General features: G+C 38.1%; 2 protein-coding genes across 2 annotated transcripts; one reads left to right on the forward strand and one right to left on the reverse strand.

Moving 5' to 3' along the window:
* Positions 1-1,801: 1,801 nt before the first annotated feature.
* LOC121783970 lies at positions 1,802-3,396 on the forward strand. Its single transcript, XM_042182154.1, has 2 exons — positions 1,802-2,099; positions 2,378-3,396. Exons 1-2 carry the CDS (start codon positions 2,012-2,014, stop codon positions 3,298-3,300), a joined length of 1,011 nt encoding a protein of 336 aa, XP_042038088.1. The 5' UTR covers positions 1,802-2,011; the 3' UTR covers positions 3,301-3,396.
* Positions 3,397-3,524: 128 nt separating this feature from the next.
* LOC121783971 (BAG family molecular chaperone regulator 2-like) lies at positions 3,525-5,698 on the reverse strand. Its single transcript, XM_042182155.1, has 4 exons — positions 5,250-5,698; positions 4,891-5,147; positions 3,881-4,027; positions 3,525-3,790 (listed from the first exon to the last, which is right to left on the reverse strand). The coding sequence occupies exons 1-4, from the start codon at positions 5,503-5,505 to the stop codon at positions 3,653-3,655; spliced, it is 798 nt and encodes a 265-aa protein (XP_042038089.1). The 5' UTR covers positions 5,506-5,698; the 3' UTR covers positions 3,525-3,652.
* Positions 5,699-24,562: the final 18,864 nt, after the last annotated feature.

The following is a 24,562-nucleotide window of genomic DNA, read 5'->3' on the forward strand; positions in this document are numbered from 1 at the left end:
CAAGTTTAGACTATATGCATCGGTGAACCTATCAATAGGGTCACATGCAAATGACAAAAAAGTTAATTACAGATCCACTGATAGATATCTAGACTTTTGCATGTGACCTTATTGATATGGTCACATGCAAAAGACTATAAAATGATCTTTCAATAATAATAAATATATCATATAATCCACTGATAGAGATCTAGAATTTTACTTTATTCCGGAAAGGAGCTGATGATATCTTCGTATAATTATTTAGCTTATTTTATATTTTGTTATTTAAATGTTATTATTTGATTTAGTTTCTCTAGTGGTTAGGATTTGATTTACTTTCTTAGTTTATAAAAAATCTTTTTGTACCATACATATTATAACAGTACCAGACATATTATAACAGAATGAGAAATTAAATTATTAATCTCATTCTCTCTTTTGGCGTGAAACGACTCCTAGCACTTCAATTAGGATTGTTCTCTTTTGTCTCTACAAATTTACTCGAATAATTCCCCCGATAGGTAAAACCCTATCATCCACCACGCGTATGACGTTATCTACGTGGTTCATCACCATAATCTCATGCTCTAATTTAACCTTAGCCATGTTAATGTAGCGTGTTCTTTTGATGATTTAATACACGACTTGGTTCGTTTGATGCATGACTTGATCACTACACATTCATAGCCTATATACACAAAATAGTAGATCAAACTTTGATCGTAATGCGATATCTAAATTTGTTGGCACTAGGCCGGTCATAATTTATAAGTAGTTTAAAAAAGGGTAAATTAACGACATTATTATAAGCACACCGATAGACGTGGAGTGTGTTTACTCGAATGAAATCCATTAGACATCAAAATCTCCATATATTCCGCAACTCTTATCTAAAATGAAAATCATAACAACGATCTAGAAGGCCGGTCGGTCAGTCAAATTGTACCTTGGAAATAGTTTGTGACTAATTTTTAGGAATTTTTTGAAATTTGATGCACAATTATGATAAATACTAGTAGTAGCTAATTCCAAATTAATCAAACTGTTAAGTGATAAATCAAATCGTCACTTTAGAATGACTTGGTGGTAAAATACTAAAATGTGTATTTTGCAAGCTTTAGTATATGATTCATACCAACACTTTTACGCATCTAAGTTTGGCATACTATTAATTTTCTAAGTTTAGTTTAGAAGAAATGAATTTCATTTGACAAGATTAGATCTAGGTTAACCAACTCAAGCATGATTAAAACCAAAATAACCTGTAAAATGACAAAATTACAAGATCTTACTCCTATCATTCTATAATAGGAGTCCCATTTGGTGTGAGCACATGTTTTAAGAAATGTAAAGAATAGTAGATTGAAAAAGTTATTGTAATATGAGATTCATTTTTTTATATTAGTTTTATAATAGAATATGAGTAAAGTGAGTTAGTGTAATACAAGACTTATTTATTATTTGTAGTAAAAATAAAATGTAAATAGACTTCAATGATAAAATGTGACTCATATTATTGAAGAATGCATATTGTGGCAGGCATGTATCTGTCTCTAGTGTAAGTAATTTTATTGATTAGTGGATATGAATAGTTGCACTTACAGGAACTAATTGTCTCTTAAAGTCAAAGTCAATAACACCCAACCAATTATATTGTCAAACCTAAATCAATAATCCGCAATATTATCAACCATTTATTAAAAAAATCAAATAATTTTTTCAAAAACCCCAGCAATTCTCTCATTAACTGACAGCACACAAGTGCAACACCGACTACAATAAAATAGGAGGAGAGAGAAAGAGGAGAGAGAAAGTTGCAAAAACAACCTCTCTTCTTTGGAACTTTCAATTATTTTAATATATCTTCGTTGATTAAATAAAAAAGTCGGAATACTTTTTATTGTAATTTGTTGGCCAATTTTTGTTTCCATTATATTTATTCGATTTTCTTGAAAAAGTGATCGATTAAGGAACCCTCTTCTTTTTTCTTCTTCTTAATTCGTGGTTTGTTTCTTTGAAAAGAGAAGTTATGAGCCAAGTTCGTGCAAATTCAATCCCTGACTTGGATTTGCCAAGTACAGCAAAGGACCAAAGATATGATGATTTGGCATTACAAGGTATATACATTTTCATTTTTTCCTATGTTATACAGTAACTTTTATTCTTAATTATTTTTATCATTACATTCAACGTTGTATATGGCTTGATTCTCTCTTTTCTTGTTTATTTCCATTGTTGTAGTAATAATCTTGATAAGCAATTCTCTTGTTTTATTTTGTTTTGTTTTGTTATTGTTCTTCTCTCTTTCATCATCCATGAATGAAATCTTGATTCTTGATAAAAGAAATTTTATTAGGTGATTAATTAATTGGAATATTGGAATGAAAATTTTTAGGGGTAGCAGCAAATGTGAAATTACTGCTAAAACTAATCCAAGATCATCAGATAGCCTGCGATCAAGACAAGAATGATGGTAGGAGAATGTTGAGGGTTGCTACAATGATGACAATTTTGGATAATGCTAAGGACAGAATCCAAAAATGCCAATCATTTGGCCTCAAGAAACCGGATCCCGAGCTGAGGAGGTGCAAGACTGACGTGCGTCGTAACCTGGTCCCACCGGGCAAGAAGCTTGGTGGCGGGGCCGGGGTGGTAGAGGAAGAGGAGGAGGTGGATTTAGACGAGGAGAAGGAGCGGTTGAGGCGCGAGCTGAGCTCAAGCCTGGCTGCTCAGAGGACCCTAAGAGCGATGTGCTCGAGTTTAGGGAAGGAGAAGAAGTTCATGGAGGCAGAGCTTTCTAAAAAAGTCCATGAATTGAGTGAGATGGAGGAGTTTTTGAACAATCTCAAGGCACAAAACGAGACGTTGCGCCAAAAAGTTCAAGAATGCCTCTCCGATAACAAAGAGGGTAAGGCGGGTGGTGGTGGAGGCGGGGAAATGCACGTGGCGTTGGTGTTGCAAGCAAGGAACAAGGCGCTCTCAGAGCAGTTGATGAGGTCTCTTGATGGTTATAAGACAATGAAAAGGAAGCTCAAAGCATCGCAAGAAGAGAATGTTGTTTTGCATTCGACCGTGGATGAGGTTGGGACAAAAGTTGTGGGGAGTTTGGGTAGGGTTAAGAGTTTGAAGAAACGGATAGCTACAATGTCGTCCCCTTCTGGGGGCGAAACCCCCCTCGATCTTCAGGAGGAGATTGAGGGGTTGGAGGATATGTTTGAGCGCTTCCAATTGTTGGTGGAGAAGCATGGGAAGCGGCAGGGCGATTGCGCCCAACCTAGTGGCGAGATCAATGCATATACGCCCTCAGTTGTCGCTTGAGACCAGGCATTGATTGTCGACTAAAGGATTTTTTGTGGGACTAACTCGAATTTTGGTTGATTTTATCTTTTATTTTTGTTTTGGACTTTTTCAAGTGATGGCATTGTTTGAAGATGCGGTTGTGCTTCATTGTATCCGAAAGAATTAGCTAATGATGTATATATGTCATTAGCATGTAAATAGATGTATCATAGTCTTCTTGTTTCTTTAAGCGATGAAGGTCCTGGCAGAAATTTTGATTATCGAAGCATATGATCAAAGATCTAAGGAATGTATATCACACACACAAACATACTCACCAAATAAATTGGAGTTAGTAATCACTAGGAATCAACTAATATTTATGAATCAATCAATCAAAGAGTTCCCACTGGTTTGATGGTTCAAATGTTTCCCATGTAGATGTCACAACTGAGGGTGGTACTTTCTGCTTCGCGTTTAGTACCTTTAGAACATCCAGTTTCTCAACACATTTCTGCACTCTTTCTCCCTGCAACGAATATTTATACTTTTTAATTTTTCAAATATATTTGAATTAATTGAAATTTTATCATATAATGAGAAATAAGGATAGGCATACTTGTGAGTCTTTGTGTGCACATACATCAACAGCAGCTGGAATGTTATCCAATTTCACAGCTTGTTGCATCAGCATTTCGATCAACGTTGTGATCTGCAGCTCTGCTACTCTTTTCCCATTACCAATTGATTTCTCTATTACATCTACCTAAAACCCAATAGAGATTTTAATCAGCTATTTATGGAGATTTTAATAAGCTATTTTGAAATTACCAGATTTGGTTAAAGTTTGATTAAACTTGATAATTTTCCAACAACCAAGTGTAACTCAAGTAAAAGAAAAGTTGAAGATGAATTCTAGCCATAGGATCATGTCATAGCCCCACGTGTAATTTATGGAACATTAACTATGCTATTAAGAAAAGTAGAAACGAGGGACCCAGAAAATTTATTGATAAATTATTAGTATTTGTTACCTAAACCACCTAAGATAGGAAATTTCATAGGTGAAATGAATTTATTATACAGTAATTATCTACTCCTATATCGCACTGAGAGTCATTACATGTAAATTAATTAATTTTACTCACGCCATCATGTATAGAGCATGATCGTCTATTTTTTTTAAAAATAAATGTAAACCAAACAGTCAAATTAATTATTCTAATTAGCCACAGATTTAATTAACAGCTGTTACAGGTTGTTTAATTTAATTACACTAAACCGCTCATAGATTAAATGTTGACAGCTAAACCGTTGCAGTAGTAATAGCCTTATCACCTACTAATTCCCATCTTCTTATTTTACATTACTAAAATTATTAAAAAAAATTAGTTATGCAAACATTTAAAATTTGTCAAGATATAATCTATGCTTTGTGGACAACAAATCTACTTAGATTTTTTCTCCAAACGCTTATTTAACAAAAATACATAATAACTAATATCACTACCCATAATTATATTTTTTATTCATTTACCAACCGAGGTGCTTATAAATGTCAAATATGTCAGAATTTTGTATTTTAATTCATTTTCGAAATTAGGGGTAAAATTGGAAAGATTTACTAACCTGCTCCACGAGCCTATCTATCTCCGTGGACACATTGTCGATCAGCCGTTGGATCGTCTCGATCTTAGCCTTCCGCCGCATCTCGACCATCCGCCGCTCCTTGCTCTCTGGATCGTCGATTAAGACGACTTTGGATCGATCTTTGACTCCACACGTGTCTAAATACTCCCCATTTTCCCTCTCTTTTCCTCTGAAGATAAGCCGCTGCTCCGCCGGCTGTAGCCCCGTCTCCGCCGTAAGAAGCTTCTTCAGCTCGCCTTCCCAAATTCAAATTACAATCAAAATTAAAACAAATTATCGTTTTCACCACAATCAAACCATAAATTCAATCTAATTGAGAGAGAGGGAGAGAAATTAACCGAAAGTTGATTCCGCATTGGCCGAGATCTGAACCAAAACAGCTCCGTACACGACTCTAATCCGCAGATTCGGCGTCGCTAAGTCTACAGTAGCGCTTTCGCTCCTCTTCTGCACCAGCATTCCTCCTGGCCGCATCTCCCACTCCACCGACTCTGCGGCAGCAGCAGATGACGAAGACGAAGACGACGTCGTGGTCGCGGACTCCACCGCCTCGCCGCGGCGGAGCCGGCGCTTCATCATCTCCGGAATCCGCATGCAGGAAAAAAAACACAGAAATCTCGAATCGAAACTGATTTTGATCAATCGAGATCCCGCTGATAATGTGTGGTACCTCAAGGTACAAGATTACGAGGCGTAGAATGTTGGTGTAACGAAGCGTGACAGATAATTGAGTTGCCGACAATTCATGAAACTGTCGTTTTTTGAAGAAATAATTAAGTGTAAATATTTGGTGGTTGTTAAAACATGGACTCTTATTATTAGTGGCTTTTAATTTGTGTAGGCCCAATGTTAACATAGATATTTTACTACCCAAAACCACGGGCTATCCAACCATATTTTTATGATTTTATTTTTGACATGCTCGCATAGTATCTGATTTTGATGAATGTGGCAAGTTTAATGTTTGGACCTCCTCCATCTCATCAAAATAGGATTTTTGGGAATTATATCCGTTTTAATGGAAAATTGATAAATATAGGAGAGATGGAAAGATTAAGTGATTGAAATATAATTAGTAGAGACTGAGGCTTCTATAAGAAAAAACTTGCAAAAGATGAAAGTGGATTAATTTTGTGAGACAGATCAAAATGGAAAAAAGGAACATTGCTTGAAATGAAGGAAGTACATAATTTAAATGAATGTTGACAAGTTCTATCTATTAATTTGGACCTCTTGTGTCATCTTTCAAGGTCATATATATATAGAGAGAGAGGGGGAGGATGTGATCATAAGATAACCCATATTTATGGTGATAACCTAGTAACCTATCATTCTATGGACGAAATATATCATTTTATAAAATAGAATATCATTTTATGGATTAAAAGTATCATTCTATGCATGCTGAAAAAATATCATTTTATAGTGTATAAATATCATCTTTAGTAAAAATGATATTTTTGACCCATAAAATGATAGGTTATTAGGTTATCACCATATATTTATTTCACTAGGTTAATTTGAACTCGCTCGTGAAAATCGAAGTTAGAGACTACCATTTGGGGCAAAACAGTGAGTAAATATTGATGCATATATATATATATATATATATATAGGGGAGCCTTATTCTCCTTTTCCCCTTTTACATACTTTTTCCTTCTTAATATTAACCCTTAGATCTAGGGAATCAACGGATCACATTGAAACTATGAATCTAATTCCGTGTTGCATTATAGAAGGTCATAGTATGCATTACAGGGGTAATAAAGACATTTCAGGTGTAATATGAAACGCCATATTTTGGAATGGGCGTCTTTCACGGGATTTGAAGCAACCTACTCTGCTTATTTCCTCACTCCATATGCACACAACCGAAATCATTCACTCCACTCTCTCCACCACTAAAAACCCTAGCTCTCCCCTCCCCATCGCCGTTTCTCACAATTGAGCAGTAGTCGACCAAAAATACAGCCAAAATTAGCTACCGGTGTCAACATCTACGCATAAACACCGCCTAATTGCTCGAAGGTATGTTTCAACATCGATGTAGGCATCTTATTTCGTGATTTTGCAGACGCATATTGGTAAAATCGCGCTTTTCTATATGCCTGGTCGCAGACAGGACTGAAACAAGTTGGTTTTGGTTTTGGATTTCTCATACTATTTAGTGATTTTGGGTTCGGATAAATAGGAGTCGATTGCGGCATGATACATCTGTTTGGTTTCAGGCAGATCGAGAATGACTAAGAGGGGACGACCGATTTCGCAAGTATCAGAGGACGCAGGTAAATATTCCGTCGGCCAGATTCAGTTCAGTATCTTTTTGGTAGATTGTGTGAAAGGGTATTAGCAACGTTGTTGAATCGGCAGTATCCATGTTTTGTGTTGTGGTGACTAAACCCGCAAAAGATTTGTTAATTTCAAATGTATTCGATGCATTGTGAAATAAGTTGTTCTTTGTTTATGGTTTTCTCTTAATGTGGCGTGAATATGTTTTTGTGGTTTAGTGATTTTGCAGACCCATTTTGGGTTCGGCTAAATAGACATGAATTCCGGTATCATGATATGTTTTTGTGGTTTCTGCCAGATCAAAAATGCCTAAGAGGGGTCGACAGCTTTCTCTAGTATCAGAGGCTGCAGGTAAAATTTGCATCGGACTGATTCAATTCATAATCTTTTTTGTAGATTGTGTGCAAGGGTATTAGCAACTCTGTTGAATCCGCATTATCCATGTTGTGTGGTGTGGTGACTACACACGCGAAAGAGTTCATAAGTTCAGATGTATTCAATGCATTATGGTACTATAATCATGCATTTTTTTGTAGTAATGTTTGCATTATATGACTTGTATTAGTTATAAAGTGTAATATATTTTATTTATATGGAGCATAATTTATATAAACTATGCATTATGTAACATATTTAATGCATTATGTTTACCAAAATTTGCATTACAGAGGCTACTTGGAATGTTGTTAAATATGCTCTGGCAGGAGCTTTTTTTGGTATTATGTTGTGTGGGCAAAGAATTGTGGAACTGTAATTGTGCATTTTTTGTTGTACTGTCTGCATTTTATATGTGCTCTGTGATTTATATAGTTTAATACATTTTGTGTGTAACACATGTACATTTATATTTTGAGAAAATGCATTATCAGGTCATTGCATTTCGGAACATAATTTATGCATTATATTTACTAAAATATGCATTAGAGAGGTGTTTTGAAAAAATTTGCATTTCAATGTTGTAACAATGCATTATCAATAGTATGTAATGCATTATCAGTAATATTTAATGCATTATCAGTAATATTTAATGCATTATGCGGATGTGTTATGCAATCATTCATGTGATCTGATTGATTACGTTGTTTGCATTAATATGTAAACATTAATATGTACACATCTTTACACAGAACGTAGTCTACTTTATTGAAAATGTTGTGATATGTTACTTTGTTTGTTCAATTTCAGAGAAGCGAGTAAGATTTGAACTCGACGATTGGTGCATTTTTTATGTTGTAAAGCATCAAAGCAGCTAAGATTAGAGATCGATGAGGCGGTCGATGATATACTGCCAGTAGGAATTGCCCAGAAATTCTGAGAGCGATTATCAGAGGCCGAGACTAGTACAACTCCGGAAGAAAAGGCCGCATTATTTGATTGAATTTGTACATTATTTACCTATTTGTATGCATTATTTATTATGTGTTAGACATTCTAAGTCTGCTGTTTTACATGTGCCAATGGGTCAATGCAATAATTGTATGTTCATTATTTGATTGAATTTGTACATAATGTTGCTATTTATATGCATTATTTATCAAGTACATTGCAGTTAACATATCATGCATTATATATACAATAACATGCATTATCTATTAACAGTTGGTGCATTATGTGTATCGGCTTAAACTACTACCCTAGCCACGCCAAAATCTAAACCCTTAAGGACGGACTAATACTCGCGGTCTTTCGTAGAGGTTGTGTTGCTTACAATATACTACACCCTAGCCCCCGGAATTGGGCAACCCGACGGGAATGTATGAACCCTAAACCCCACATTATCAAAAACTGACAATCATGTTTCAATACATTGCAGTTAACATATCATGCATTATATATTCAATAATATGCATTATCTATTAATAATTGGTGCATTATGTGTATCGGCTTAAACTACTACCATAGCCACGCCAAAATCTAAGCCCTTAACGACGGACTAATACGCGCTGTCTTTCGTAGAGGTTGTGTTGCTTACAATATACTACACCCTAGCCCCTGGAATTGGGCAACCCTAGGGGATTGAATGAACCATAAACCTCAAATAATCAAAACCAGACAAAAACGACTAAGAAGATCAATACATTGCAGTTAACATATCATGCATTATATATTCAGTAACATGCATTATACATTACAGTTGGTGCATTACGTGTATCGGCTAAAACTACTACCCTAGCCACGCCAAAATCTAAACCCTTAAGGACTGACTAATACTCGCGGTCTTTCGTAGAGGTTGTGTTGCTTACACTATACTACACCCTAGCCACCGGAATTGGGCAACCCTACGGGAATGAATGAACCCTAAACCCCACATTATCAAAAACTGACAATCATGTTTCAATACATTGCAGTTAACATATCATGCATTATATATTCAATAACATGCATTATCAATTAATAATTGGTACATTATGTGTATCGGCTTAAACTACTACCCCAGCCACGGCAAAATATAAGCCCTTAACGACGGACTAATACGTGCTGTCTTTCGTAGAGGTTGTGTTGCTTACAATATACTACACCCTAGCCCCTGGAATTGGGCAACCCTAGGGGAATGAATGAACCATAAACCTCAAATAATCAAAACCAGACAAAAACGACTAAGAAGATCAATACATTGCAGTTAACATATCATGCATTATATATTCAGTAACATATATTATACATTACAGTTGGTGCATTACGTGTATCGGCTAAAACTACTACCCTAGCCACGCCAAAATCTAAACCCTTAAGGACGGACTAATACTCGCGGTCTTTTGATCAATACATTGCAGTTAACATATCATGCATTATATATTCAGTAACATGCATTATACATTACAGTTGGTGCATTACGTGTATCGGCTAAAACTACTACCCTAGCCACGCCAAAATCTAAACCCTTAAGGACGGACTAATACTCGCGGTCTTTCGTAGAGGTTGTGTTGCTTATACTATACTACATCCTAGCCCCCGGAATTGGGCAACCCTACGGGAATGAATGAACCCTAAACCCCACATTATCAAAAACTGACAATCATGTTTCAATACATTGCAGTTAACATATCATGCATTATATATTCAATAATATGCATTATCTATTAATAATTGGTGCATTATGTGTATCGGCTTAAACTACTGCCATAGCCACGCCAAAATCTAAGCCCTTAACGACGGACTAATACGCGCTGTCTTTCGTAGAGGTTGTGTTGCTTACAATATACTACACCCTAGCCCCTGGAATTGGGCAACCCTAGGGGAATGAATGAACCATAAACCTCAAATAATCAAAACCAGACAAAAACGACTAAGAAGATCAATACATTGCAGTTAACATATCATGCATTATATATTCAGTAACATGCATTATACATTACAGTTGGTGCATTACGTGTATCGGCTAAAACTACTACCCTAGCCACGCCAAAATCTAAACCCTTAAGGACGGACTAATACTCGCGGTCTTTCGTAGAGGTTGTGTTGCTTACACTATACTACACCCTAGCCCCCGGAATTGGGCAACCCTACGGGAATGAATGAACCCTAAACCCCACATTATCAAAAACTGACAATCATGTTTCAATACATTGCAGTTAACATATCATGCATTATATATTCAATAACATGCATTATCAATTAATAATTGGTACATTATGTGTATCGGCTTAAACTACTACCCCAGCCACGGCAAAATATAAGCCCTTAACGATGGACTAATACGCGCTGTCTTTCGTAGAGGTTGTGTTGCTTACAATATACTACACCCTAGCCCCTGGAATTGGGCAACCTTAGGGGAATGAATGAACCATAAACCTCAAATAATCAAAACCAGACAAAAAACGACTAAGAAGATCAATACATTGCAGTTAACATATCATGCATTATATATTCAGTAACATGCATTATACATTACAGTTGGTGCATTACGTGTATCTACGCATAAAGTAATGGGTGATCGAAACATGGCATAAGTTAAATTAAACGGGTTAAGATAAATGTTCATTACATACCACATATAATGCATTATAGAAACTAAAATAAGCATTATACTATACAATATGTGGATTATGTATATCAGTTAAACAAACTCCAACGAATTAAACTACAACGCGATTGACGATCTCCATAAACTCGTTCATAATTACTCATCGTCGATTGGCCACTACAATCCGGCGATCACGCCGAAGCTGGTGGCAGATTATACGTTGCCCAGGTTGTTTGGAATGCCCGCGGCGGCGAGCGTAGCAGCGGCAGCAGCAGCGCAGCGCGATTGGGCAGCCATGAAAGCCATGGTGATTCCCGCAGTGGCGTATTCGGATCAATTGTGGGAGTGGGGTGCGATATCGGAATCGGAGGCGGGGAAGGAATTGAGCAATCTGTTCAATCTGTGAAAAGCAAATAAATCGCACGATGGAATACTGCAAAAAATTGCGTTTGGAAGACGTGAAGAAGATGGAAAAAACGGAAGATTTCATGGGAGGATTTCATGGAACTTTCCATAACCACCAACATCTTGATTCCCTATTAAGCCCTTCGCCTAATTAAATTTGATTAAAAAGTAATATTTAAGTGCAATATTTTCGGCCTTTAGATGATGAAAATAAACGGTTAAGATTAAGAAGGAAAAAGGAGGAAATATGAGAAAAGGAAATGAATACATCCCTATATATATATATATATATATATATATATATATATATATATATGTATGGACAAGGAACAAAAATGAACACACTTGAAATAGAGTGATTATGAGAATATGCATATTTGATAGATGTTATTTATACTAACAAGTTGCATCTTCTTTTCACGCGTCTATCTTATAAGAACTCTATCTTAACCCGAGACAATTTTGATATGGGTGACCCTCTAAAAAGTTTTTTAAGGAGTGTGTAAAGGAGGAGAAAGCACATTGCAGAAACTTGTGTTAGTTTGTTGGGACAACTGTCAATCTGGGAGTCGGGTCGTTACAGGTGGTCTAAAAACTAAACCTCTCGCAATATGGGATGACTTTGGCACAAACTAAACAGAAGTTGGTGGGCATGTAACATCTGGAGTGAAAGTAGTAAGTGAAGCTGGTACATATGATATGAAGAAAGAGCGACTCCTAATTATAATGCAGAGGATTACAAAAATGAAATGAAACGCACTAGAAAAAGAGGGATTCGATTATGAGAATATGCAATGATATTCCATATTCGAGGAGAGCTAAACATATTTGATAGGTGCTAATCGTTCTAACAAGATGCATGTCACGACCGCCCTTTTTAAGGATAGAAAGTTTGGTTGAATCGTGACAAGTGGGGGCTTTAAGAAGCTGGGAAGAAAAAGGAGAAACAATCAACGACTCGAAACATGAATCAAACGTGGAAAATCAACCATTCGAATCAGAGTATCAAATCCTACTAGTGCGACAATTGAAAGAAACAACATTCGACAATATCAAATGATAAACGAAACAACGTTTAACGGAAGCATTCGAGAGAAGAATATATTATGTATGAAGACATAATTTATTCGGAACATTTTATTTGATATCTTCTTCACAATCATACTAAACACTCACCGCACTCGTTACAACTCAACCTGCACATAAGGAAAACACCTGTAGGGTTGAGTACTTGCATTCAATGGACTCATGTTGAAAACATTTTCATAAAAATATTTATCATGCCACCATTGAGTAGCCTAATGGTTTTTAACTTTAAAAAAGCCTGAGACACTAAAATCATTTCCATCATAAAAACATGGTTGCGCAACCCACTATCATCATCATCATCATCATCATCATCTATCATATACCATATATGAACTATACTCTCTCCGTCCGATAAAAATAGTTTTTTTCCCATTTTGGTTCATCCCACAAAAATAGCCGCTTTCTACTTTTAACAAGTCTTTTCTCTCTTATAAAGTGAGCCCCATTCTTTACTAATAATACTTCAATAACTTTTTCTTTCTACATCTCGCATACTTACCAATTTTGCATTAAATCACACGTCGTCCCCAAAGTCCCTATTTTTATGGGACGGAGAGAGTATATGACAAGGAATGTGGCCACATTCCAAGAACTAGACCAGCCAACTCGAAAGATGGCGCACGATCTGCCATTTGTGTACACTAGCCTGAGTAGGGCTCTCCCCACACCCAGACCCAAATTCAATTAACTATACAGACAAAACCACTTCAGATGGGTTCCATCAAAACATAAAACATGACATGATAAACAAGCTCCACATCACCTCTCACATCAAAATATACTTAGAATATAGTCCATATTTAAAAAGAAAACCTACAAAAATACTTAGTTAGAAAGCCAATCTCAGAAGTTTAGAATTTTCCTTAACTCAGTCTCGCCCGACCTTAATTTGCTTGCGAAGGCAATCCTCTTGAAAATAACATAAAATACACATCAATCTCGAGGAACAAATATATTGACATGATCCTACGAGATGTTCAATCTTACCCATCGATCTTTCTTAGTAAATTCTGAAATTTTTCTTGACTTTAGAATGTCGTCTCCATCTCCCTTCAATAATTCGCGGCCGCCGGATCGCGCACTCCATCCTATACTTCACACCATTTTAATCTTTCCAGCTCAAGACTTACTATTTAATTTAGTAGGCCCAAAGAAAATTAATACACATGCAGCCTAAAACATTTGAAATCCTTTAGCCCAACAATATTCGTTGACCCAATATCAAAAGAAAAAGAGCAGCCCACTTAATTACTCCCATCTATGGAATGACCTTCTCTCTCATTCTCCGCACCTACGGCTGCCATCTTTCTCTCTGTACCTTCTTTCACTAACAAAAAAAAGTAAAAATTTGTGGGCTCACAAGAATTTGTTTGTGAAAAGACTACCTAAAAGATTGGGCATTTTTAATAGAAAAGCCCAAATAAAAAAAAATCGTCTTGGTCAAAAAGAAACAAGCATTAAGCGGAAAAAAAATGGGCCTTGAAAATAATTTCGACGTCGTTTCAAGCTCAACCAAAAAGATAGAAAAAGTCGAAGTGCTACAATGCATCCTTTTTTTTTCTAATGTCCATCTCATAAGGACTCCAAGACTAAGCATAATTAGCTCAAGCAATTTTGGGATAGGTGAGCCTAGGAAAATTTTTTAAGGAGACATGTGAGATTGTGAGTGAGAACAAACATGCTAAAGAAACTTGTGTTTTCTCTATGAATATTCATTGATTTGGGCCACAGAGATTACAAAGACATGGGGCGATCAAAAATTGCTTCACAACCGAACCATGAACCTTGTGTGTGGTGTCACTTTCTTCAGTCGGAGGCTAAGCTAACACGTTTTCCTCTTTCGTCTGTGCGGTGATCTCAATTTCTTCCGTTTTTGGTTTCTATTTATTGTTCGATTATATTAGACAAGTTCTCAGACAAGTTCTCAGACAAGTTTCAATACTGATTTATTGGTTGTTGTTGTCGTAGTTAATGATTTATGAGTTACATTTTTTGGTTATATGTTGTCATGTTGAGATATTGCTCGGTTCCTATAAGCGGCACCATACCATATTGAAATGTAAAGTAGTTGTTGTGAAGAAGTATTTCGTACTCCTCTCGTCCTTGAAAAGTATGCACATTTGGTTGGGCATGAGTTTTAATGCATTATCGATAAGTAAGAGAGATATAGAGAAATGATAGTGGAAGTAGTATTAGCGGAGAATTGGGTGCACATTAGTAGTAGTGTAGTTGGATTTACAAAATTAAAAAGTTCATATTTTTCAGGGATGCACTAAGAAGGATATAGTTCATACTCCCTCCGTCCACGAAAAATAGGGCACATTTGCCATTTTTGATTGTCCACGAAAAATATGGCACATTCAAAAAGGAAAGTTTTGAACAACTTCTCTCTTATTTTTTTTCCTTCTCTCTTACTAATAATATGGACCTCACATTCCACTAACACTATTTCTCTCTTACTTTTTTCCCTTCTCTCTTACTTTACCAATTTTACATTAAAACCCGTGCCATTCACAAAGTGCCATATTTTTCGTGAACGGAGGGAGTACTTTTTAAGTTTGGAGGAGTAATGATTTTCAAATTATATAGCTGGCCCTTTATAAAGGGCTATTATTGATCATACAAAGAAATACCCCTCCATTGCTTAAAAAGTATGAACTATTTTAGTTTTTAATCCTCGACAATAGGCGCTCCCAATCCGGATACATATTCACTATGTTCGGAGCAGTTGTGAGCCGGAAGTCCAATCTCCAATCCGTGGTTGCCTTGTCGACCACAGAGGCTGAGTGTATAGCGTTAACGAAGGCTGTGAAAGAGAGCTTTTGGCTCAAGGGAATACTGGGAGATTTCGGAGTAAAGCAGGAGAGTGTGACTGTCAAGTGCGACAGTAGACCGCCATTTGCCTAGCGAAGCATCAAATATTTCATGAGCGCAGTAAGCACATAGACGTGAGGCTGCATTTCATACGTGATGAGGTTGACAAGGGTGGGGTTAAGATTAAGAAGGTGAGCACCGAGCACAATGCAGCGGACATGCTCAGAAAGACCTTACCAAAATCCAAGTTTAGATATCGCTTGGATTTGGTTGGGGTGGTTCAAAAGTTGTAAGTGTAAGGAGGAAGGTGGAGCTAGATGTGTGAGTTCTTGGATCGCTTAAGGTGGAGGATTTGTTAGTAATTGAGCTGATAAAAAACTCATCTTGTTTTGGGAGTTTCCAAAATATAGCCGTTGGAATAGTGAAGGCTCAAAAATTGGAAGTAGCCGTTGGTAGCTGTATATAATTTTGGCGTTTTGGGAGCTGAGCTGTGAAGTGGTGGTTGAGGAGGTTGGCGCACTTCTTGGATAGATATAACTGTACATAAATACCGATTCTCGTCGCAGTGCAGTGCAGTCTTCGAGCGAGTTGAGAGAGAGATCTTTATTATTTGGATAAGAGGAATTGATAGTAAATTCTCAGAGGGATGAAGGAGAATGAATGACAAAGATTAATAGGAGTAAGTAACATCGGAATAGTCAATTGGAAAGACGCAGTGGAGAATCAGATAGAAAAAATGAGAAAATAAGAAGGAAAAAGTGACGTGGAATGAGGCGCTCACATTCCCTCACACAGTATTATCTTAAGATCCATGATTAATGATCTCTTGGCTATTTCAACAAGGTGATACATTCAATTACGAAACCTAAATCCAAATGTTTAACAAATTTCATTTCATAATTATAGTCATTCTTTTTTCTCTATAAAAAATAGTGAAGCCTATTTTTAGACTTAATCGTGATTTACATAGATGAATTGTTAACTAATATCTCTCTTTAAAAAATAGTGGATTCTAAAATTAATAGTGATTTGCATAATTATAGACATTAATTGCTTATCTATATCAAAAATAGTTCCATAATTATAGTGATGAATTATAAATTTTTTTTATGCGCATATGTATATAATAAATCATGTTAAATTAGTAGATATTGATTCCTAAATTTGTGTGATTATATAAAAAATTGCATTGTACTCCCTCCGTTCGCCATTAGAAGTCACATTTCTCGGCGACACGAGTTTTAAGAAATATTAAGAAAAATGAGTGAAAAAAAGTTAGTGGAATATGAGTCTCACTTGTAAATATTAGTTTTAAATAAAATGTGAGTGAAATGAGTTAGTGGAATGTGAGACCATATTACCATTTATGGTAAAAGTAAACCGAGACTTCTATTCGCGGGCAGACTAAGATTGAAAAACGGGACTCCTATTCGCGGACGAAGGGAGCACTACATAACTTATGTATTTGTTTTCATTTTGTAGGAATATATAAAACTGCATTTTTGTTATAAAACAGTTGTATGTAAATTTGGCCCAGCCCAGAATCGCCCGGTGATGAGTCTCGTTCTCGGCCTTGGTTACTGGTCAGTATAAGGTGCTTTATTGGATAATATCTGCAAAATAGTTGTTAAAGTGTGCAGGTTGAAGTACTAAATCAGGAGGAAAGGTTCAGAAGGAATTCGAGTGAAAAAGCTACAAAAAGTGTGCAAACTGGTTAGTATGAGCAGAAAATAAGCAAACTGGTCAGGATGGATGCTACAGAACGGGACACGAGAAGGAAGGACTTGCTTGGAATAATCACCTATCTAAAGAAGGGCAAAATTGTCATTCCACATGAAGAGAAAACCCTAGATATTAGGGCAAGCCACCCTATAAATAGGAGCTGAACATAAAGAAAAGGGAGAAATTTTTACACCACTTCACTTAGGACTTATCATCACTACTACATCACTTTTGAGGAGAATAGCTCCATTAGCTGTTAGTTCCATCTAAATCCAGCAGCCTGACTTGAAGATTCCGGCCACCTGCCGGCCAGGAGCATCATGCCTGATTCATTCCAGCCGCCGTAGTTCCAGAAATTCCTCCAGTTTCAGTTTCCGATGAGCCAAACAATCTTTTACTTGCTTTGTTTTTAAGATTTCTTAGTTTTTGCTTGCCTTTGACTTGGATTCCAGTAGCTACTTAGTTGGAACATCTTTTGGGTGATAATCTTGAATGCAATGAAGTTTATTGTGGTTTTATTTTGTGTTTCAGCTTGCTTACTATTTCTTTCTGCCTAGTAGCTAGATCTGGTAGTTTTACGTTGATTTCTGTTGTTTAAGTGCTTGAATCTGCTTTGCTTAGTTAGATCTAGGTTTTCTTGGAGTGTTTACCAGTTTTAATCAGGTTAAGTTCCTAAAAAATACATGGGAATCGTTTCTGCTTGCTTCTGTCACCTTGTCCCGCTGACCAGTTTGCGTAGATCTCAGTTTTCTTAGCTTTCGTTCTCGATTTCAAGTTAAATATTGCATTTACGATTTTTCAAGCTTGATCATTCATCAATGGAGTTTGTTAGATCTTGTTAGTTTAGCTTGGTGAAGATGAAAATGTCACAATCAAAGAATGTGACCATTTGTGTTGCTTTTGTTGCTTTATGCTTTTGTACTTGCACTTTTTCTGCTTTTCTGCACACCCAGCAGACGGTCTGCCAGCATGTCCTTTGATTCCCTTTACCTTTTGTCTAGCCATTTTTAGTAAGTTTCGTCTAGTAGCTTCTCACATGCACACTCGCACCATAGTTTACACACGCATTTTAATTTCTTTTAACATGCAGCATTTAGAGCCCACCCTGACCTACTGGTCAGGAGGGGTATAGGTTTCATTTCATTTTCCGACTAGGTAAAACTCAACACAAAAAAAAAGCGTGGTAGCTAACCAACCGCTCCCAGAATGTCATCGCAAGTGTATCTCGCCTACATCCATCTCTGTGGGATTCGACCCTTACTCCACTATACTAGCCAGAGGTATTTTTTTGTTGATAGGGAAGATAGACACAGACCCAACGACACAGCTAGGTCTAGGTACCCTCCTGGCCAGTTGACACACACACACAGAGCTGACGGTGAGGGGAATTGAGGGAAATAAGACATGCTGGAAAACAGAAACCACCCCCCTTAGTACCTCCTAGCCAGGATAGATGATGTGAGTATGAGAGAAAAACCCATACTTAGAGCCAAACACGAAAGCCCTCTTAAAATGTGAGTTATAAGCTCCACTTTCCACATGTTTAGAAAAAAAAGAGCGGCTGCCACAAATTGCCTAGGGTGAAGTGACTGCGTGTAGCAACACTGAAGGCAGTAGGAACCCCTCCCCCCCAAAAAAAACCACCTTTAGAACCTCTTTTCTAACTCTTTATACCCAGATAAATACCCCTAGCCATTGGGACTGTGTGTGTGCAAGGAATGAAGCGAATGAAGCTTACTGGTTAGAAGGGTATACAAGAAAGCAGAATCCAGCTGGACAAGAAAGTTTGGAAGAAAATCGGCCAGGGAGTGATCCCAGGCCCAAAAAGAAGGTATAAGGGTGGCGAAGCCATGGGGGAAAAAGAAAAAAAGAGAAGAAGAAAGAATATGAAGAAAATGGTCAGAAAAAAACTCGGCCACAAAAAAAATGAAGAAGGAATAAGGGTGGCGAAGCCACAAGAAGCTACTGACCAGTTGGAGATCATAGCCAAAAGCGCCAGCCAAGAGAAGCAACAACCAAGAGCCCAAATGCACACAGTTCCCCCACCTCAATGAAGCAGAAATTTTGAAACTAGAGCCTTAGGAACATCCACCCCAAAACATTACAAGCCAATAGCCCATTTACAAGCTTTTAAGTCCTTCAATCGCTGCACGTGAGATCTAAGTCCGAAGCATTTTGTGGTCCAGCAATTAGAGAGAATAGTCCTAATACTCCTGGTGAGGTATGAGTGACTGAGTGAACCTAGTGTTCGGCCGAGAGTGTGGGCGATCTTGACAAGCGGATGTACTGACTGGGAAAGAAAAGGGGGGCGGCAGAAGTTCAAGGCTGTCTAAGGCCAGATTGCACCTGATCCCGAGGGGAGGGATGGTTGAAAATATAACCCGATCTTTTTGTTTTAGTCTTTTTATACTTGTTTGTGTGTTTTTTCTATGTTTGTTCAAGTGTTTTTCTTTGCGTCGTTGTATAGAGTCTAGTTTAGGTAGAGTCGGTCAGGGGAGTAACCAGGCTAGAATTCGACTTATTTCTTTTTTTTTGTTTGTTCTTCACGCTTGAGGACAAGCATGTGGTAAGTGTGAGCAGTTTGATAAGTCGTATTCTAGGCCTTGGTTACTGGTGAGTATGATGTGCATATTTGAACTTTATCTGCAAAACAAGTTGCTTAAACGTGCAGGTTGAGTGTTCTAGCCAGTAGGCAAAGCTTCAGATACTTCAGGTGAAAAGGGCGTCAGGACGATTACGTACTGACCAGTATACATGCAAAAATGGCTCGAGATGAAGAAGAAGGATAGCTGGGACTGATCAACCACAATTAAGGGCAAAGAAGTCATCTCACCACAAGGTTTTACCCTAAAATCAAGGGTAAGCCTCCCTATAAAAGGAAGCCATTTGGAGAGAGAAAGAAGAATCAACAGATTCATCATCATCACTCTTAGGTAGAATTCTCTCGGTAGTTCAGTCCTTCAGCCCAGTCCAGAGTCTCGTTCCTCGCCACTGCCATGGTCACTTGAAGATCAAGAAGTTCCCAGAATTCCAGACGTTCTCATCCAGTCATCAAGATCGTAGTTAGAAGTTCCATCGCCCGGCGTGGCAAAACACTTTTATTTCGCTTTCGTAGTTAAATTGCTTGTTTTTCCTTACACTGGATCTTTGTTTGCTTTTGAATTTTACCGCCTAGAAGTACTTTGTTTGAAGATCCAAACATGTTTTATGCTATGAAGTTGTTTTCTGTTCAGTTTACTTCGCCGATCTCTTTTCCTTCTGCCTAGTTAGCTTAGATCTAGAGTTTCTGGTCGTTTTGAGTATCGAATCGTGTGTTTCCAGTTAGTAGTTTATTTCTTCGAGTTAGCATAATCTGTTTACTTTTATTTCATAGAGGTTTGTTTCTTGCAAGGTGCAGTTATGTGTTTCCTGTTTTCTTCCATGCTGATCAGTAGGCGGGATTTCAGTTTCGATGTTTGATTTTCGATTTGGAATGTTTGATTGTAGATTTGTGTTCGTGAGTTATTAATCTGTGTTTTTATGGTGCTGAATCTGGTTTGTTTTCTGATTTTAGTTTGTGTTTGTTGAAGAAGATGATGTCCATATCCAAGTTTGGGACCACTTTGCTTTTTAGACGATTTTTGCTTTTTGTCCTTCACCTTTAGTACACCCTGCAGATCTGTGAGCCTAGTCACCACAACTACCACTTATTCTCTGCTTTTCTGTTTAGCCTTTTATAGAAACCTAGTACTTTCCGCATATTTTCTGTTACACCGCATCCACCATAATTTCACGTACACCACTACATGTCGACCACCATTCACCCTTCCTAGTCAGTAGGACACCATCTTAATTTCTCGTCTAGGTAGAGACTCAACCCAAGCGTGGTAGCTAACCAAACCATCCAAATATCACCGCAATCTGTCCAACCGTCACCATCTCTGTGAGATTCGACCCCTACCTTCACTATACTACCCAGTAGAAGAGGGTTGAGGATTCTTTGAAAGCAGGTTCTAGGCTAGCGGGGATTCTTATACTGATCAGTAGGATAGATCCTTGCTTGAGCGACACCTACGCAAACCATGCTCTTTCACCCGACCTGACTCACTTTCCAATTGGATTTGGGCTGGGCCTATTAATGTAAAGCAAAACCTAGGCCCGTTTCAGACATGGGCCTGGCCTGCTTGGGCATAAATATCACCAGGCCTCACCGGCCCGACCCACTTGACACCTCTAACCACCACCACCACCACCACCACCACCGCATTGTCAGAATATAAGCCCCTCGAACGTAGCTCGCCGGTGAACGGCATAATCTTGCTGTGTTGCCTGCGTTCGCAAAACCTTTTATATGCAATCCAGTCACTCGTGAGTATGCGAGAGTCGCCATCCCTCCGCCTCCTCTAGGGTATACTAATAACTTTTCATGATAGTCATCCACCCGAACATCAGTGAATCCATGCGCGTCCCCGTTCCTCCGGTGGAGTGTGCCAAGATTAATTATGGATTCGGGATGAGCAAAGAAACCAAGCAAATCAAAATCCCCACCCACTACATCGAATCAAAAATCTAATTGCCTTTTGTTTCTCCCCACCCTCACTTTCTCAGTACAATGTCGCCAATCGCCGAAAAAATTTGTAAACATGTTGCTAAAGGAGAAGCAACTGGTGAAGGTGAAGGAAAATCAGGAAAAACAACTGCTGAATCAGGCATCGTCAATACTATCTCGTAGAAAGTTACTGCGGAAGGGAAATCTGTTGGGAAATAAACACAGGCAATCACGAATATGAAAGAGAATGAACACCAGAAATTGTTTACCCAGTTCGATACAATGTGTATCTACGTCTGGGGGCGATGCCAAGCCAGAGATTTCACTATATAATTTCAGAATAAGCATAATTTAACAATGAGGGAGCACCTCTATTTATAAGCAACTAGAGAGCCCTAATTCTAGTCAAACTAGGAAACATATATCACAAGGAAAAAATACTTCAAGGAAACAAATCCTAAACATGGTAGGAGATAAATTAGGCTCCATAAATAACAATCTCCCACTTGGAGACTAACAACTCCTAAACAACCATTTCCTCGTGATCTCATCCCTTCATCCGCTTAGCATCGCCTAACCTTCTCTTCAAGTTCCAAGGCCAATTGAAGCTATGCATAGCTTCAATTTCTCTAAGGTCACCACCTTAGTAAACATGTCTGCATGATTCTCACTTCCAAGTATCTTCACAAGTTGCAGGATTTTCATCTCCACTAGGTGTCGGATGTAATGATACTTCAACTCCACATGCTTTGTCCTAGAATGAAACGCTGGATTCTTCACTAAGAAAATAGCACGCTGACTATCACTGTAGAGTATGCTACTCTTGTTCTCCTTCCCAAGTTCATCTAAGAAACTCTGCAACCACACCATCTCCTTGTTTGCCTCTGTCGCAGCTACATATTCAGCCTCCGTAGTAGACAAAGCAACGGTCTTCTGCAACTTAGAAGTCCATGAAATAGCAGTACCACCATAAGTAAATACATACCCGGTTGTGCTTCTTCTCCCATCAAGATCATTGGACGCCAAGTCTGCACCACATAACCTGCCAGCTCGACATTCTTGCCATTGAAACATAAGACACTTTCTGTAGTACCTCTCAAATATCGAAGGATCCATTTAACTGCTTCCCAATGTTGCTTGCCCGGATCACCCATGAACCGGCTCACTACTCCCACTGCTTGTGCAATATCAGGCCTCGTACACACCATTGCATACATAATACTGCCAATTGCTGAAGCATAAGGAATTTTCTTCATTTCAGCACGTTCTTCTTTTGTACTCGGTGACTCCTTTGACAGCTTAAAGTGACTGCCTAAAGGCACACTTACTGGCTTCGAATTATCCATGTTGAATCTTTCCAAAACCTTACCAATGTAAGCAGCTTGCGAAAGATACAATTTTCCTGCCGCATTGTCACGCTCGATTCTCATGCCCAAAATTTGATTAGCCTCTCCAAGATCTTTCATGGAGAATCGTTCAGACAATTGACTTTTCAACTTATCCATCTCCTTTTGATCACCTCCTGCGATCAACATATCATCAACATATAATAACAGGATAAGATAGCTCTTGTCAAACCTCTTGTAGTAACAACAATGGTCAGCGTAGCATCTTTTATAGCCAATCTCCATCATGAATCCATCAAACTTCTTCTACCACTGCTTTGGAGCTTGCTTTAAACCATACAAGCTCTTCTTCAACTTGCACACAAGATTTTCCATTCCTTTTACTACGAATCCTTCAGGCTGTGTCATGTACAACTCATCCTCCAAATCACCATGAAGGAATGCCGTCTTTACATCCATCTGATGTAACAATAGATTTTCTGCAACTACCATACTCAACACTAAATGAATAGTAGTTTCACAACAGGAGTGAACACATCTGTATAATCAATACCGTATCGTTGCTCAAATCCCTTGACAACCAGCCTAGCCTTGTAGCGCTTGCTACCATCAGCTTCACATTTGATTCGATAGACCCACTTGCAATGCAATGCCTTTTTCCCTTTAGGAAGTTCCACAAGCTCCCATGTGCCATTCAGGAGAAGAGAGGCAAACTCATCATCCATGGCAATTTTCTACCTTCGTTTATCAGGGCCTTCTCCTGCCTCTGCATAACACTCGGGCTCACCACCATCAGTAAGTAACAAATAGAAATTAGAGGGCGAGTACCTATCAGGTGCACGTCGCTCTCTAGTCGATTTAGGCAGCGGAATAATCGGTGGTGGAGTGCTTGGTTCTTCTTCAAGCACCTCTTCAGCATTCTGACTCTCCTTGCTCCCACTCGAGTTTGAGATGTCTAGCTCGACCACTTGTGGCTCAGAATTGCTGGGACTCGACGCCCCCAATCTATCCTTGTACAATACTTGTTCATTGAAAATGACATCTCTACTGCGAATAACCTTACGGTTCTGCTCATCCCAGAGTCTATAACCGAACTCATCGCCTCCATAACCAATGAACGTACACTTAATAGATTTAGCATCCAACTTGCTTCTCTCAACGGAACTAACATGAGCATAAGCAACACAACCAAAGATGCGTAGGAAAGATAGATTTACCTCTTTTCCTGTCCAACCTCTTCAGGTATCCGAAACTCCAAGGGAACTGATGGACCTCTATTAATTAGGAATGCAGCTGTGTTGACTGCATCTGCCCAAAAACTCTTTGGCAATCCACTTTTCAATCTCATACATCTTGCCCGCTCGTTCAACATTCTGTTCATGCGCTCTGCGATTCCATTTTGCTGTGGAGTTCCTTTTACAGTTTTCTCGATGCGGATTCCATTCTCGGCGCAGAACTCCTTGAACTTTGCAAGTTCATATTCTCCTCCATTAT

Source organism: Salvia splendens, chromosome 21, assembly GCF_004379255.2.
Source record: "Salvia splendens isolate huo1 chromosome 21, SspV2, whole genome shotgun sequence".
NCBI classification, from domain to species: Eukaryota; Viridiplantae; Streptophyta; class Magnoliopsida; order Lamiales; family Lamiaceae; genus Salvia; species Salvia splendens.